At 41.4% G+C, this 14,229-nt stretch overlaps 1 protein-coding gene across 1 annotated transcript; it reads right to left on the bottom strand.

Annotated features, from left to right (window-relative positions):
- Nucleotides 1-1,515: 1,515 nt before the first annotated feature.
- LOC141051822 (uncharacterized) lies at nucleotides 1,516-13,256 on the bottom strand. The gene is made up of 3 exons (XM_073548852.1): nucleotides 4,454-13,256; nucleotides 4,276-4,373; nucleotides 1,516-2,272 (listed from the first exon to the last, which is right to left on the bottom strand). Exons 1-3 carry the CDS (start codon nucleotides 13,218-13,220, stop codon nucleotides 2,222-2,224), a joined length of 8,916 nt encoding a protein of 2,971 aa, XP_073404953.1. The 5' UTR covers nucleotides 13,221-13,256; the 3' UTR covers nucleotides 1,516-2,221.
- Nucleotides 13,257-14,229: the final 973 nt, after the last annotated feature.

Genomic DNA, 14,229 nt, shown 5'->3' with positions numbered 1-14,229 from the left:
CTACGATAAAAATTACAGACCTCTCCATTCTTTCTGGGAAAACTTGCAATATCGGCAGTATATGAAATACTTATTTTCCCCATTGCAGCATTGATTTGCAAATATAAGGGGGTAAGATATTATGTCTTTCATGCTCCCCTTCCCTCTGACTGTCTTGCAGTTCTTAATGATTACAGAAGTGCAACAAGAAGGAACAGAGGAAGAGAGCCCAACACTAGGGAAGGGGGGAGTGGAGACCCCTAGGCATATCTAAAGTCACCCTTTCTGCCCTAAATGTCCCTATATAGGTTATGCACCTATCGCCTAGCAGGAACCTAATCCCTGCCTTACCCTGGCGATAAGCCCTGCTTGGGGAAGGACTGAATGAGCACTAGTCAATCCTCACTACCACTAAAGACAGCTGGTGTAGACAAACAAGGGGAACACTTATCTTGAGAGGACTCAGAGATGTAACACAGACATCCTCCAGCCACACCAAAGAGGAAGAAGTCTCAACAGGGGGAAATATAAATATCATCGGCATCTCCCAGCAACAGGCTGGGAGTCTATAAGCACCCAGGTCCAGGTGTGTCAATTAGAGCCAGAGAAAGGTTGCCGCTTGGTCCAAGAGTCGGAAGGGTTAAGAAGGTGTCTACAAGGCCAAGCGCAAGGACCTTCTGCAGCTAGATGCAGTGTGACTGTCTACAGCTTCTGACATACCTGTGATAACAAATCACTTTATATTATTTCTCTCTCTGGTTTTGCGATTTCATGTCTTTGTCCAAAGGAATAAAAAGCTTAGTGGACTATGTGTGAAATGAAGTCATATGGATCGAACAGATCCTCTGTTGCTCCATCACATGCGATGTGTAATCTCGGTAGAGAACCTGATTAATTGAATTTTGACACCTTGATACTCAGGTCTATTTTGTAATCTTAACCCTTGATATCACAGCTCTGCCCAACCTCCATCTACCTTGCTTGCTTTACCTTACATTTGACAAGAAGAACCACCACCAATTCAATGTATTTTAGTGGCTGTGAATTGATGCAGCTCATTGGATATTAGGATATTTAAGGAGATGTAATAAGAAAGAAAAAATGTAAAGACAAAAAGTAAACTTTTGATTTTTGTTTATATTTGAGATGAAAGCCTTTCCAATCTCTTGAGTCTCTGTCACCTTTTAGTTTTAAGTTGGTGGAACGCCAACGTGACAAACAAGGCCAAAATTTTGCCAAAATAAGTGATGTTTGAAAGCTAAGAAGACTCATACGTATTTTTTTGCTTCCAGAGAAACAGTTCAGTCTTGGAAAGTTGGGTCTAGTCCAAGTTGATCCTGATTCTTGGCATCTTGCTGGACAACCTGAACAGGACTCCAAGTGTACCAGCAAAAAAGGAATAAAAAAGTCGATGCAAGAGTCATGAAAAGTTCATGGAGAGATGGTAAAAACACCAGGTCTTTTCTGTCTATTCCAGTGCTCTTCCTTTTGATCATTTAGGCAGGTCATGTTGTTTATAATATAAAATATGTAACATAATATATAACTTCTTTATTTACTTGTTTTGCATAGCTGATTTATAGGCATACAGCACAGATACAAAATATATATATAGTATAGATAGCAAAAGTATTATATACAAGCCACACCGTGATTGTCTATGGTGTTGCCAGCAAAACCACTATTGACCATCAGAGGTGCATTTTAATCAAGTAATATTTAATTTAAAAAAAGTGTATATCTATATATATGGTATATATGTATATATATATATGTGTGTGTGTGCGTATATATTATAACATGGTCTCCCTTGATCACCTGGATCCACCTTTATGCTGCCTTTTTAGTTATTGCACGTCTACCCCCAGGCCAAGCTCCTTGGATTATATTTTCTTCCAGTGTTGGCTAGTGTCTTCAAATGAACATTATTTTGAAGTTCTACAAAATGGGCTGACCAACATGGCCTTCTTAGATTAAACCTTGTAGACCCAAGTAAAATAACAACACATCCTATAATGTCTAGGGGTGCCATGTAGGGAGCACCAAAGCATCAGCAATAACCCTTCTGGTATACTGAGTAACCTCTGGAGCCCTCATCACTAAACATCAGTGATATGTATTTGCCCACAAGAGGATGTTCCCATTGTCCAAAACATTGAACTAGTCGACCAATACTGTGTTATTTTTTCATTGTTTGCAAACATCTTTGTAGCTGATTTCTGAGTATGCAGCTTCTTCCTTGTTAGACACTAACATTGTAGTTCATGCGACGTCTTCTTAAGCTGTACACAGACTGTTAAGGAAAGAAAAAATAATCCAATTAGTACTTTACAATATCTTTAATTTTTTTCATACAAGTCACTGTTCAGAAACAAATTAGAACGAGATACATTATGTCTGCATCGTATAAGATCCTCAGAGTTAAATACACTGGGACCAGGAAAAAAATTTCTTATGATAGGAACACTCATTAAGTACTAGGATACCAAAAAACACAGAGTGTACATCCTAAGTATATAAAAATACAATATTTTATTTATGAAATACAATACAATATCACATGGTGTCATAAATACATAATCATAAAGTTCATGAACAGAGGGGAAAGACAGACAAATAGGTATGCTACACCAGGCCTGGCATTATAAATATAAAGAGGTGGGGGAGTAGCAACTTGTTATTATAAAATCAATCATAGTAACCGCCAAACAGTGCAAGAAAATGTATAAGTACACTCAATGGATATTTCAAACAAGAAGGTAATAAAGTGCAAATAGAGTAAAGTTTGACTAAATACCCAGGTCAAAAAAGACCAATGCTAGGTGATTATAAGGGTTCCCTAATGTTTACATAGAGCCGCTGAGAGCAAAAATATTCAAAAAAGTGCAAAGTAATATCAAAAATAATGGCAAAGCCACTCTTACCCTCTAGTCCCCCATCACAGGGTCCCGGAACACGCAGCCCCAATGCGCGTTTCGCGTTATTTTTTATATTACTTTGCACATATTTTTGCTCTCAGTGGCTCTATGTAGCCATTAGGGAACCCTTATAATTACCTAGCATTGGTCTTTTTTTACCTGGGTATTTAATCAAGCGTTACTCTATTTGCACTTTATTACCTTCTTGTTTGAAATATCCATTGAGTGTACTTATACATTTTCTTGCACTGTCTGGCGGTTACTATGATTGATTTTATAATAACAAGTTGCTACTCTCCCACCTCTATATATTTATAATGCCAGGCCCAGTGTAACATACCTATTTGTCTGTCTTTCCTCTCTGTCATGAACTTTATGATCATGTATTTATGACATCATGTGATATTGTATTGTATTTCATAAATAAAATATTGTATTTTTTTATACTTAGGATGTACACTCTGTGTTTTTTGGTATCCAAGTCACTGTTCAGGCAGCTACAAATGTTGTATCACCCGGCTCTTTTTGTATATTCCTTCACCGCGCAGTCCTTGCCGGCTGAGCAGGGGAGGACACTTTACTATTATCAGTCCTTGCCTGCCACTGAGAGTAGAGCACTTTACCATTATCAGTCCTTGCCTCCTGTGCAGGGGAGGGCATTTTACTATTATCAGTCCTTGCCTGCTAAGCAGATGAGGGCACTTTACTATTATCAGTCCTTGCCTCCTGAGCAGACGAGGGCACTTTACTATTATCAGTCCTTGCCTGCTGAGCAGGGAAGGGCACTTTACTGTTATCAGTCCTTTCTTGCTAAGCAGAGGAGGGCACTTTACTATAATCAGTTCTTGTCTCCTGAGCAGTTGAGGGCACTTTACTATTATCAGTCCTTGCCTGCTAATCAGGGGAGGGCACTGTACTATTATCAGTCCTTGCCTCCTGAGCAGACGAGGGCACTTTACTATTATCAGTCTATGCCTGCTAAGCAGAAGAGGGGATTTTACTATTATCAATGCTTGCCTGCTGAGCAGGGGGGTGAAATTTACTATTATCAGTCCTTGTCTGATGATCAGAGGAGGGCAAATTAATATTATCAGTTCTTACTTACTGAGTAGGGTAGAGCATTATACTATTAGCAGTCCTTGCCTGCTGAGCAGAGGAGGAGGGCACTTTGTTATTCTGAGTGAATCACAGCTCTCCTCAATTACCCCTCCCTACCTACTGAATGCAGTATCACAGACACAGAAAGAAAATGCAGCAACATACCTCTCCTCCTTCCATCTACTAATTTGTGGAACTGAGGAGTTTTTTGGGGGACCACAGCCTGCAGTAAGGTGAGGAACATTTATATTTAAAGTAAACAAAAATGACATAAACTTACCAAACAGACTGTGGTTATGATTGCAACCACTCCAAGGATAACAGCAAGACATATTAGGATGATGCCCCAGAACGGAAAAACATTGGTCAAGGAAGAAGCTGTTAACAAAATAGAAAAAGTAGGAGTAATTATACAGCCTTACTAATTTCCCTTTTCTGTACTATCACAATCCACTTACCAGAAGTTGATTCTGTATTTGTACTTCTGGAAACTTTGGTTAATGTCGAAGTTTCACTTGTTGGTTGTTGACTGGCACTACTTGAAGACACAACTGTATTGGCAGTTGTTTGTGTTTTCACACTGGTTGTAGTGCTGATAGTGCTGGTTCTTGTGCTAACTAGAGGAGTAGTTGTGCCGGTTGTAATTGTTGGTGTTGGGTAAGAAGCAGTGCCCGTAGGGAGTGATGTCACTGTTGATTTACTTGCTGTAGGGCTAACAGTAGAAAATGATGTGGAAGTGTTAGTGGATGCCGATACGGATTGACTGTTACTACTCTGGCTGGTAATTTGGGTGATGAGCGCTGGTTTGGTTGATGAAGATGTGGAAGTGGATGGAGTACTAGATGAAGTTGTTAAATCACTGGTGGAAGATGTCTTGTTGCTGGTGGTGGTTGAAGTTTCTGTGCTGATCGGGGTTGAGATTGCAGTGGTTGAAGCAATTGAAGAAGCCCCGTTGCTAGTATCTGTCCAAGTAGTTGAAGAAGTCACAGTACTAGTAGTGGTAGTAGATGGCACAGTATTTGTTGATGTTGTACCAAGTATAGTGACTGAAGGGGATGGTGCAATTTTGGGGGTAGTTGGAAAGGTGAATGAAGTAGCTACAGTACTGTTTGTAGTATGACTTTGGGCATTTTTCCCTGTTGTAGAATATGTCATGGTACTTGCTGAGGTTGACTTTTTGCTGGTTGTAGTAGCTGATGCTGTAGAATTGAAGGGTATGGTTGTAGTGGTTGCTGTATTTAGAGTTGTTGCATTGGTTGAACTTGGAAATATGCTGGCAAATGTAGAGTTCTGAATATTGGATGTAGTACATGGAGATAATGTTTGGGATGAAGTTGACTTTGTTGTGGTCAAAGAAGTTGAAGTTTCTAGAATATTATTACTGGTAGGCTTCTGGGTACTGACAGGTATTGTAGAAGATGATACAGTAATTCTGGAACTTGCATTTGAGTTGGTCATAGTAGTAGATGCTGTAGAATTGAAGGGCATGGTTGACTTTGAAATGGTCAAATTGCTTGAGGTAGTTAGAGTAATATTAGTAGTAGGCTTCTGTGTACTAACAGAAATTATTGATGTGGTGTTTGTGCTTGTTATGGTAGTTGATGCTGTAGAATTGTAGGGTATGGTTGTTGTGGTACTTACAGTATTTAGAGAAGTTGATACATTGGTTGAGCTTGTTGCTGTACTCATAAATGTAGTGTTATTAATATTGGATGCAGTATATGGAGATTTTCCTGTCCCAGGTGAAGTTGACTTAGTAATGGCCAAATTAGTTGATGTGGATAGAGTATTAGTTGTGGTAGGCTTCTGGGTACTGAGCAGTATCGAAGAAGATGGCACAGTACTTTCTGAGGTTGCTTTTGTGCTATTTATCGTATTTGAGGTTGTAGAATTGGGGGGTATGGTTGTAGTGGTGATTACAGTATTTAGATACGTTGATGCGTTGGTTAAGCTTGATATTGTACTGGTAAATGTGGCGTTTTCAATATTGGATGCAGAAGATAGAGATGTTGTTGTATAGGTTGAAGTTGACTTTGTAGTGCTCAAAGTAGGTGAAGTAGTAGGCTTCGGGGTACTGACTGGTATCAAAGAAAATGACACAGTATTTTCTGAGGTTGCTTTTGTACTCATTGTAGTAGTAGTTGCAGTAGAATTTGAGGGTTTTGCTGTAATAGTTGTTGAAGTGTTTAGAGAAGTTGATGCCTGTAGTTTGCTTGAGGAGCTTTGTACATTAGTTGCAGTTGTGACTACACTTGTTGAAGTTGAACGCCTTCTACCAAATGAAGTAGATATCCTAGAAAGTGAAGTTGGTGCTCTAGAAGTAACAGGTAGTTGGCTGCTGTTAACTGAACTACTAGTAATTGTTGTGCGAGTTGAAGAAGACTGGCCAATTGTTTCAGGTGCTGCACTGGAAGAGGTCAGATTTTTGGCTGATGGTTGGGTACTTGATCCATTATTTGAAAGAATGCTGGTTGTAAGATTAATAGTTCCTTTACCTAAAGTCGTTGGAAGATCACTGGTGACAGAAATAGTTGGTGTGCTGCTGAGTGACGCTTTGCTACTTGTTAATGTGGTGCCAGGTAGAGGTTGGCTGTTGGTTACAGTTCTTGATGTTGATGATGTTTGGCTCACAACTAATTGGCTGCTGGCACTTAGGCTGGATGACTGGCCGGTTGTTCCAGAGAGTGTACTAGAAGATGTCAGAGTGTTGGCTGATAGTTGGCTGCTGGTTGCAGTATTTAAAGGAACGCTACTTATATAATTAGTAGTACCTGTACCTAAAGTAGATGGTGGGTTACTAGTTGGTGTGTTGCTTAGTGAAGTTTTGTTACTTGCTGACAATGTGGTACCAGTGGCAGGCTGGCTATTGGTTACAGTACTTGATGTAGGCAAACTTTGACTCACAACTAATTGGCTGCTGGCACTTGGGCTTGAAGACTGGTCAGTACTTACAGGTAATAAACTGGAATATGACTGAGTGTTGGCTGATGGTTGGCTACTTGTTGCAGTAACTAAAGATAGAGTGGTGCTTGCAAAATTAGTAGTTACTATACCCAAGGTAGATGTTGGGTTACCAATGCCAGAAATAGTTGGTGTGCTGCTAACTGAAGTTTTGCTACTTGCTGACAATATGGTGTCAGTTGGAAGTTGGCTGTTGATTATGGTATTTGATGTTGATGGAGATTGACTGACAAGTGATTGGCTGCTTGTACTTGGGCTTGAAAACGGGCCATTTGTTCCAGGTAGTACACCTGAAGATGTCAGAGTGTTGGCTAATGGTTGGCTACTTGTTGCAGAATTTGAAGGTAGAGTACTGCTTGCAAAATCAGTAGTTCCTGTATTCAAAGTAGAGGTTGGATTTCTAGGGGAAGAAATAGTTGGTGTGCTGCTAAGTGAAGTAATGCTATTTGCTGACAAAGTGGAGAAAGGTGGAGATTGGCTGTTGGTTACAGTACTTGCTGTTGACATAGTTTGGCTCACAACTAGTTGGCTGCTGGAATTTGGGGTTGAAGACTGGCTAGTTGTTCCAGATACAGGACTGGAAGATATCAGAGTGTTGGCTGATGATTGACTGTTTGCTTCAGTATTTGAAGGAACACTGCTTGCAAAATTAGTAGTTCTTGTACCCAAAGAAGATGTTGAGTTACTACTACCAGAAATAGTTGGTGTGCTGTTAAGTGAAGTTTTGATACTTGCTGACAATGTGGTGCCAGTTGGAAGTTGGCTGTTGACTACAGCATTTGACGTAGGCAAAGTTTGACTCACAACTAATTTGCTGCTGGCACTTGGGCTCGAAGACTGGCTAGTTGTTCCAGGTAATACAATGGAAGATGTCAGAGTGTTGACTGATGGTTGGCTACTTGTTGCAGTATTTGAAGGAACACTGCTTGAAAAATTAGTAGTTCCTATATTCAAAGTAGTTGGCAGGTTACTAGAGCCAAAATTAGTTGGTGTGCTCCTAAGGGTAGTTTTGCTACTTGCTGACAATGTGGTGCCAGTTGGAAGTTGGCTGTTGGCTACAGCACTTGATGTAGGCAATGTTTGACTCACAACTAATTGGCTGCTGGTACTTGAGCTTGAAGACTGGCTAGTTGTTCTAGTTAATACACTGGAAGATGTTGGAGTGTTGGCTGATAGTTGGCTATTTGTCTCAAAAGTTGAAGATTGAATACTGCTTGCAAAATTTGTAGTTACTGTACCCAAAGTAGGGGACTGGTTACTAGAGCCAAAATTAGTTGATGTGCTGTAAAGTGAAGTTTTGCTATTCGCCAACAATGTGGAACCAGTTGGAGATTGGCTGTTAGTTACAGTATTTGATGTTGATGAAGTTTGGGTTACAACTAATTGACTGTTGGCACTTGGGCTTGAAGACTGGCCAGTTAGTCCAGGTACTGCATTAGAAGATGTAAGTGTGTTGGCTGATGGTTGGCTACTTGTTGCAGTATTTGAAGGGACACTACTTACAATATTTGTAGCTCCTGTTCCCAAACTAGTTCTTGGGTTACTAGTGGCAGAATTAGGTAGTGTACTGTTAAGTGAAGTTTTGCTACTTGCTAAGTACGTGGTGCCAGTTTGAGGTTGTGTGTTGATTACAGTATTTGATACTGATAAAGTTTGGCTGCTGGCACTTGGGTTTGAAGACTGGCCTGTTGTCCCAGGTACTGCCACTGAAGATGTCAGATCGTTGGCTGATAGTTGGCTACTTGTTCCAGTATTTACAGATGTAAAGCTAATTGCAAAATTAGTAGTTCCTGAACTTACTGCGGTATTACTGGTGAAGGTAGTGGACAATGTTATTGCACTGGTGGATAGTGGTTTACTACTGGCTGCAGAGATGGAAGTTGTTGCTGAGTTGCTTTTTGGTTGACTGTTTGTGATGGAGGATGCAGTATAGCTTATTTGAGAGGACTGGGGAATTGTTTCTAAACTCGAAGATAGGATAGTGCTGGTAGTGATTGACTCAAGAGGGCTACTTGTCTCTGTGGTAGCTGTAGATGATTTTTCACTTGATATAGAGGTTATTGCTGTGTTGGTCATTGGTAAGCTGTTGGTAATTCCATATGGAGAAGTAATGACATTGCTAGAAGATGGCTGGTTAGTGACTATGTTACTTAACGACGTTTGATCACTCCCAGCAAAACTAGAACTTGTCTGTCGTTTGGTTGATGAAACTTGACTACTGCTTTCAGTATTTGAAGTTACAGATATTTGCCTTCGTGTTCCTGTACTGGAAGAAGGAAAATCACTACTGGTAGATGGCTGGCTACTGTATTCACTGGAAGGAACTATTGTACTGAATGATGTTTTGTCACTTACATATTCGCCAGAAGATGATGGTTGGTTGCTTGTTGATGCCTTACTACTGGTTCCAGTACATGTTATTATTGGACTGCCGGATACAGTTGACTGTAAGGTTGTTCCAGTATTCGAAGATGTAAAAGTGTTACTGGAAGAAGGCTGGCTACTAGATCCACTGGCAGGGGCTGGAGTACTGAATGTTGTTTTGCCACCTGCAGAAACACTAGAAGATGTTGGTGAGTTGGTGTTTAGTGTCTCACTACTGATTCCAGTACTTGATATTGCTGGGCTGCCAGTTATAGTTGATTGTAGTGGTGTTTCGATACTTGAAGAAGTGAAGTCATAACTAGAAGATGGTGGGTTGCTAGATTCACTTGTAAAAACTGTATTAATAAATGATGTTTCATCACTGACAGAAGCACTAAAGAATGTTAGTGGCTCCTTACTGGTTCCAGTACTTGATAATGCTGGGCTGCCATTTATAGTTGATTGTAGTGGCATTTTGATACTTGAAGAAGTGAAGACATTACCAGAAGTTGGCAGGTTACTAGATCCAACTGTAACTCCTGTAGTACTGAATGGTGTTTCAACAATTACAGAAGCACTAGAGAATGTTGTTGAGATGGTTGTTGGTAGCTCACTACTGGTTTCAGTACTTGATGTTGTTGAGCTGCCAGTTACAGTAGATTTTAGTGGTGTTTCAGTACTTAAAGAAGTGAAGTCGCTACTAGAGGATGGTGGGTTACTAGATCTACTTGTAAAAGTTATAGTACTAAATGATGTTTCACCACTTACAGAAACACTAGAAAATGTTGGTATGTTGGTTGTTGGTGGCTGACTATTGGCTTCAGTATTTGAGATTGCAGGGCTGCCAGTTACAGTTGATTGAACTGATGTTTCGCCACTGGGAAATGTAACATTACTGGAAGACGACTGGTTAGTAGATAAACTGGCAGAAAATGTAGTACTCAACAATGTTTGGTCACTTACAGAAGCACTAGAGGATGTTGGTGGCTCATTACTGGTTCCAGTACTTGATATTGTTGGGCTGCCATTTATAGATGATTGTAGTGGCGTTTCGATACTTGAAGAAGTGAACTCGCTACTAGAGGATGGTGGGTTGCTAGATCCACTTGTAAAAACTGTATTAATAAATGATGTTTCACCACTGACAGAAGCAATAGAGAATGTTGGTAGATTGGTTACTGGTGGCTGACTACTGGTTTCAGCATTTGACATTGCTGGGCTTGCTGTAACAGTTGATTGAACTGATGTTCCAGCAATGGGAAAAGTATAAACGTTACTGGAAATTGGCTGGCTAGTAGATAAACTGACAGAAGCTGTAGTACTGAGCAATGTTTGGTCACTTACAGAAACACCAGAGAATGTTGGTGAAATAGTGATTGGTGGCTCATTAATGGTTCCAGTGCTTGATGTTGGTGACCTGCTAATTAAAGTTGATTGTAGTGGCGTTTCTACACTTAAAGAAGTGAAGTCTCTACTAGATGATGGTGGGTTACTAGATCCACTTGTAAAAACTATAGTACTAAATGATGTTTCACCACTTATGTAAGCACTAGAGGATATTGGTTGGATGGTTGTTGATGCCTGACTACTGGTTTCAGTATTTAATGTTGCTTGGCTGCCAATTACAGTTGATTGTAGTAGTGTGAAGACATTACCAGAAGGTGGCGGGTTACTAGATCCACTTGTAACTCCTGTAGTACTGAATGGTGTTTCAACACTTACAGTAGCACTGGGGAATGTTGTTGAGATGGTTGTTGGTAGCTCACTACTGGTTTCAGTACTTGTTGTTGATGAGCTGCCAGTTACAATAGATTCTAGTAGTGTTTCAGTACTTAAAGAAGTGAAGTCGCTACTAGAGGATGATGGTTTACTAGATCCACTTGTAAAAATTATAGTACTAAATGGTGTTTCACCACCTACAGAAGCACTAGAAAACGTTGGGATGTTGGTTGTTGGTGGCTGACTACTGGTTTCCATATTTGAGATTGCTGGGCTGCCAGTTACAGTTGATTGAACTGATGTTTCGCCACTGGGAAATGTAACATTACTGGAAGATGGCTGGTTAGTAGATAAACTGGCAGAAAATGTAGTACTCAACAATGTTTGGTCACTTACAGAAGCACTAAAGAATGTTGGTGGCTCACTACTGGTTCCAGTACTTGATATTGCTGGGCTGCCAGTTATAGTTGATTGTAGTGGCATTTCCATACTTGAAGAAGTGAATTCGTTACTAGAGGATGGTGGGTTTCTAGATCCACTTGTAAAAACTATAGTACTAAATGATATTTCACCACCTACAGAAGCACTAGAGAAAGTTTGTGAGTTGGTTGCTGGTGATTCACTACTAGTTCCAGTATTTGATACTGCTGGACTGCCAGTTATAATTGATTGTAGTGGTGTTTTGATACTTGAAGAAGGGAAGATGCTACTAGAAGATTGCAAACTATTAGATCCACTTGTAAAAATTGTTGTACTAAATGATGTTTCACCACTTACAGAAGCACTGGAAAATGTTGGTGAGTTGGTTGTTAATGGTTGACTACCAGTTCCAGTACTTGATGTTGCTGGGCTGCCCATTACAGTTGATTTTAGTGGTGTTTCAATACTTGAAGTGAAGACATTACTAGAAGATGGTGGCTTACTAAACACACTTGTAACTACTGTAGTACTCAATGATGTTTCACCACTTACATAAGCATTAGGGGATGTTGGTGAGTTGGCTGTTGGTGGCTCACGACTGGTTTCAGTACTTGATGTAGATGAGCTGCCACTTACAGTTGATTGTAGTGGCATTTCGATACTTGAAAAAGTGAATTCGCTACTAGAGGATGATGGCTTACTAGATCCACTTGTAAAAACTGTTGTACTAAATGATGTTTCACCACTTACAGAAGCACTAGAGGATGTTAGTGAGATGGTTGTTGGTGGCTGACCACTGGTTTCAGCATTTGACATTGCTGGGTTGGCAGTTACAGTTGATTGTAGTGGTGTTTCAACACTTGAAGATGGGAAGATAGTTGAAGATAGCATGTTACTATTTCCACTAGTAGGAGCCTCAGTACCGGTTGATGCTTGGCTATTTGCAGTAACACTAGAGGACGCTTGTAGGATTGTTGACGATCCTTGACTACTGCTTTGAGTATTTGATGTTGATATACTGTTAGTTACAGATGTTTGGACTTCAGTTACTGCGCTTGAAGTGACAATGTTACTTGATGATGACTGGCTACCGGTTTCTGCAGTAATGACTGAGCTGCTCAATTTTGTCTGACCACTGGAAGATGGAGTGCTTATTGTTTCTGTGCTTAATGGCAAAATGGATGCTGAATTTGAGGAACTGAAGGTGTCAGTTACAAATGTTTGGTTTGTAGGTGATGCTATTGATGCTGTGCCTGGTTGACTACTTGATATTGATGGACTGATGGCCTCACGACTGACTGAGGATGCTATGTTTGTGGTGGATAGCAATTCAATACTGGTTGCTCCAGTAGTTGATTGCTGACTTGTGCCAGGAATAGATATCAGCTGGCTAGTTGGCCCAGTATCAATGGTTCCTGCAGTGTTCGATGGTGTAAATGCTGTGCTTGTTGCACCTATAGTAGGATTAGTCGTACTTGAAATGACTGATGAGTAAGGGGATGTACTACTTGTTCCACTAGTGGATGTAGTAGATGTAGCCTCAGTGGTATATGTAGAAGTTCTGGTCACAGTAGTAGATGTAGTTGGAGAATTGCTGGTTACAGTTGGCATGGTGCTGGTTGTAGTGCTGGTTATGGTGCTTGATATTACCGCCGTGCTCGAGGCTGTTGGTGGTGCAGAGGTTGATTGTATGATATCTGTTATCTGCTTTATCAAATTCGTAATAGCTTGAGCAATTGCATTAATAATACTTTGTAGCATTGAAAGAAATGAATTTGTTGTCTGTGCTTCAACAGGGGGCACTAGGAGAGAAAATAAATTAGTAAAATAAATTAAAACATTGTGAAGAATATTGAGTGCTCAGAGTTTATTATGTGGGAGAAGGGTGGCTTAGATACTTGAGCTGAGTTGCGGTTGCTACCTCTGCACCCCCTTGCTATTACAACTAGTGATGAGCGAATACATTTGCCACTATTTGTTACTAGCACGAATAGTATGGTATTCCGGCTATTCATTCAGGGCCGCCATCAGGGAATTACTGCCCTGACTGGCGTATGGGGCCCGGTGGACAGAGGGGGCCTGCATCGGGCCTGGTCTCCTCTGCTCTCACCGGACCCCTACCGGCAAGTAAACCGTTACCGGGTCCTCGGTGCTGCGGCAGCTGAAATGCTATTGACAATGCGGGCCCGCCGCCCCGCATGTCCAGGGCCGCCATCAGGGCATTACTGCCCTGACTGGCGTATGGGGCACGGTGGACAGAGACAGAGGGGGCCCGGTGAGAGCAGAGGAGACCGGGCCCCCTCTGTCTCTGCCCCTACCGGCAAGTAAACTGTTACCGGGCCCTCGGCGCTGCGGCAGCTGAAATGCTATTGACAATGCGGGCCTACCGGCCCGCATGTCAATAGTTAACAGCCAATTGGAGGCTGGCAGCTGACGTCAGCCGCAGCGTGCACCTCGCTGACGTCTGGCATCAGTCGCCGGCCAGAGCGCGCTGCAGCATGGAGGGACGCCCGGAGCTTCGCCGCTGGACTGTGGTCAGGTAATTAGAACTTTGGTTTTTTTTGTTTGCTTTTTTTGTTTGTTACTTTTGACAGCGGTGATCCGGGGGGCCCGGGGCAGACTGGGAGATGGGACAGAATGCTGGACTGGGGCAGACTGGGAGACGGGGCAGAATGCTGGAGACTGGGGCAGAATGCTGGACTGGGGCAGAATGCTGAACATGGGGCAGAATGCTGGACATGGGGCGGAATGCTCGACTGGGGCAGAATGC

Source organism: Dendrobates tinctorius, unplaced genomic scaffold, assembly GCF_039654945.1.
Source record: "Dendrobates tinctorius isolate UK_male_01 unplaced genomic scaffold, ASM3965494v1 ptg000158l, whole genome shotgun sequence".
In the NCBI taxonomy this organism is placed as follows: Eukaryota; Metazoa; Chordata; class Amphibia; order Anura; family Dendrobatidae; genus Dendrobates; species Dendrobates tinctorius.
The sequence above is the reverse complement of the archived record's forward strand: the minus strand, read 5'-3'. Positions and strand labels throughout refer to the sequence as shown.

What these genes read in the sequence shown, in the direction of transcription:
- LOC141051822 (XM_073548852.1), bottom strand. Translation starts at nt 13,220, where the DNA reads ATGCTACAAAGTATTATTAATGCAATTGCTCAAGCTATTACGAATTTG. An exon ending in AAATACAGAATCAACTTCTG is followed by an intron (nt 4,374 to 4,453) that starts GTAAGTGGATTG and finishes TTTTGTTAACAG; the next exon opens with CTTCTTCCTTGACCAATGTT. An exon ending in TCATAACCACAGTCTGTTTG is followed by an intron (nt 2,273 to 4,275) that starts GTAAGTTTATGT and finishes TTTCCTTAACAG; the next exon opens with TCTGTGTACAGCTTAAGAAG.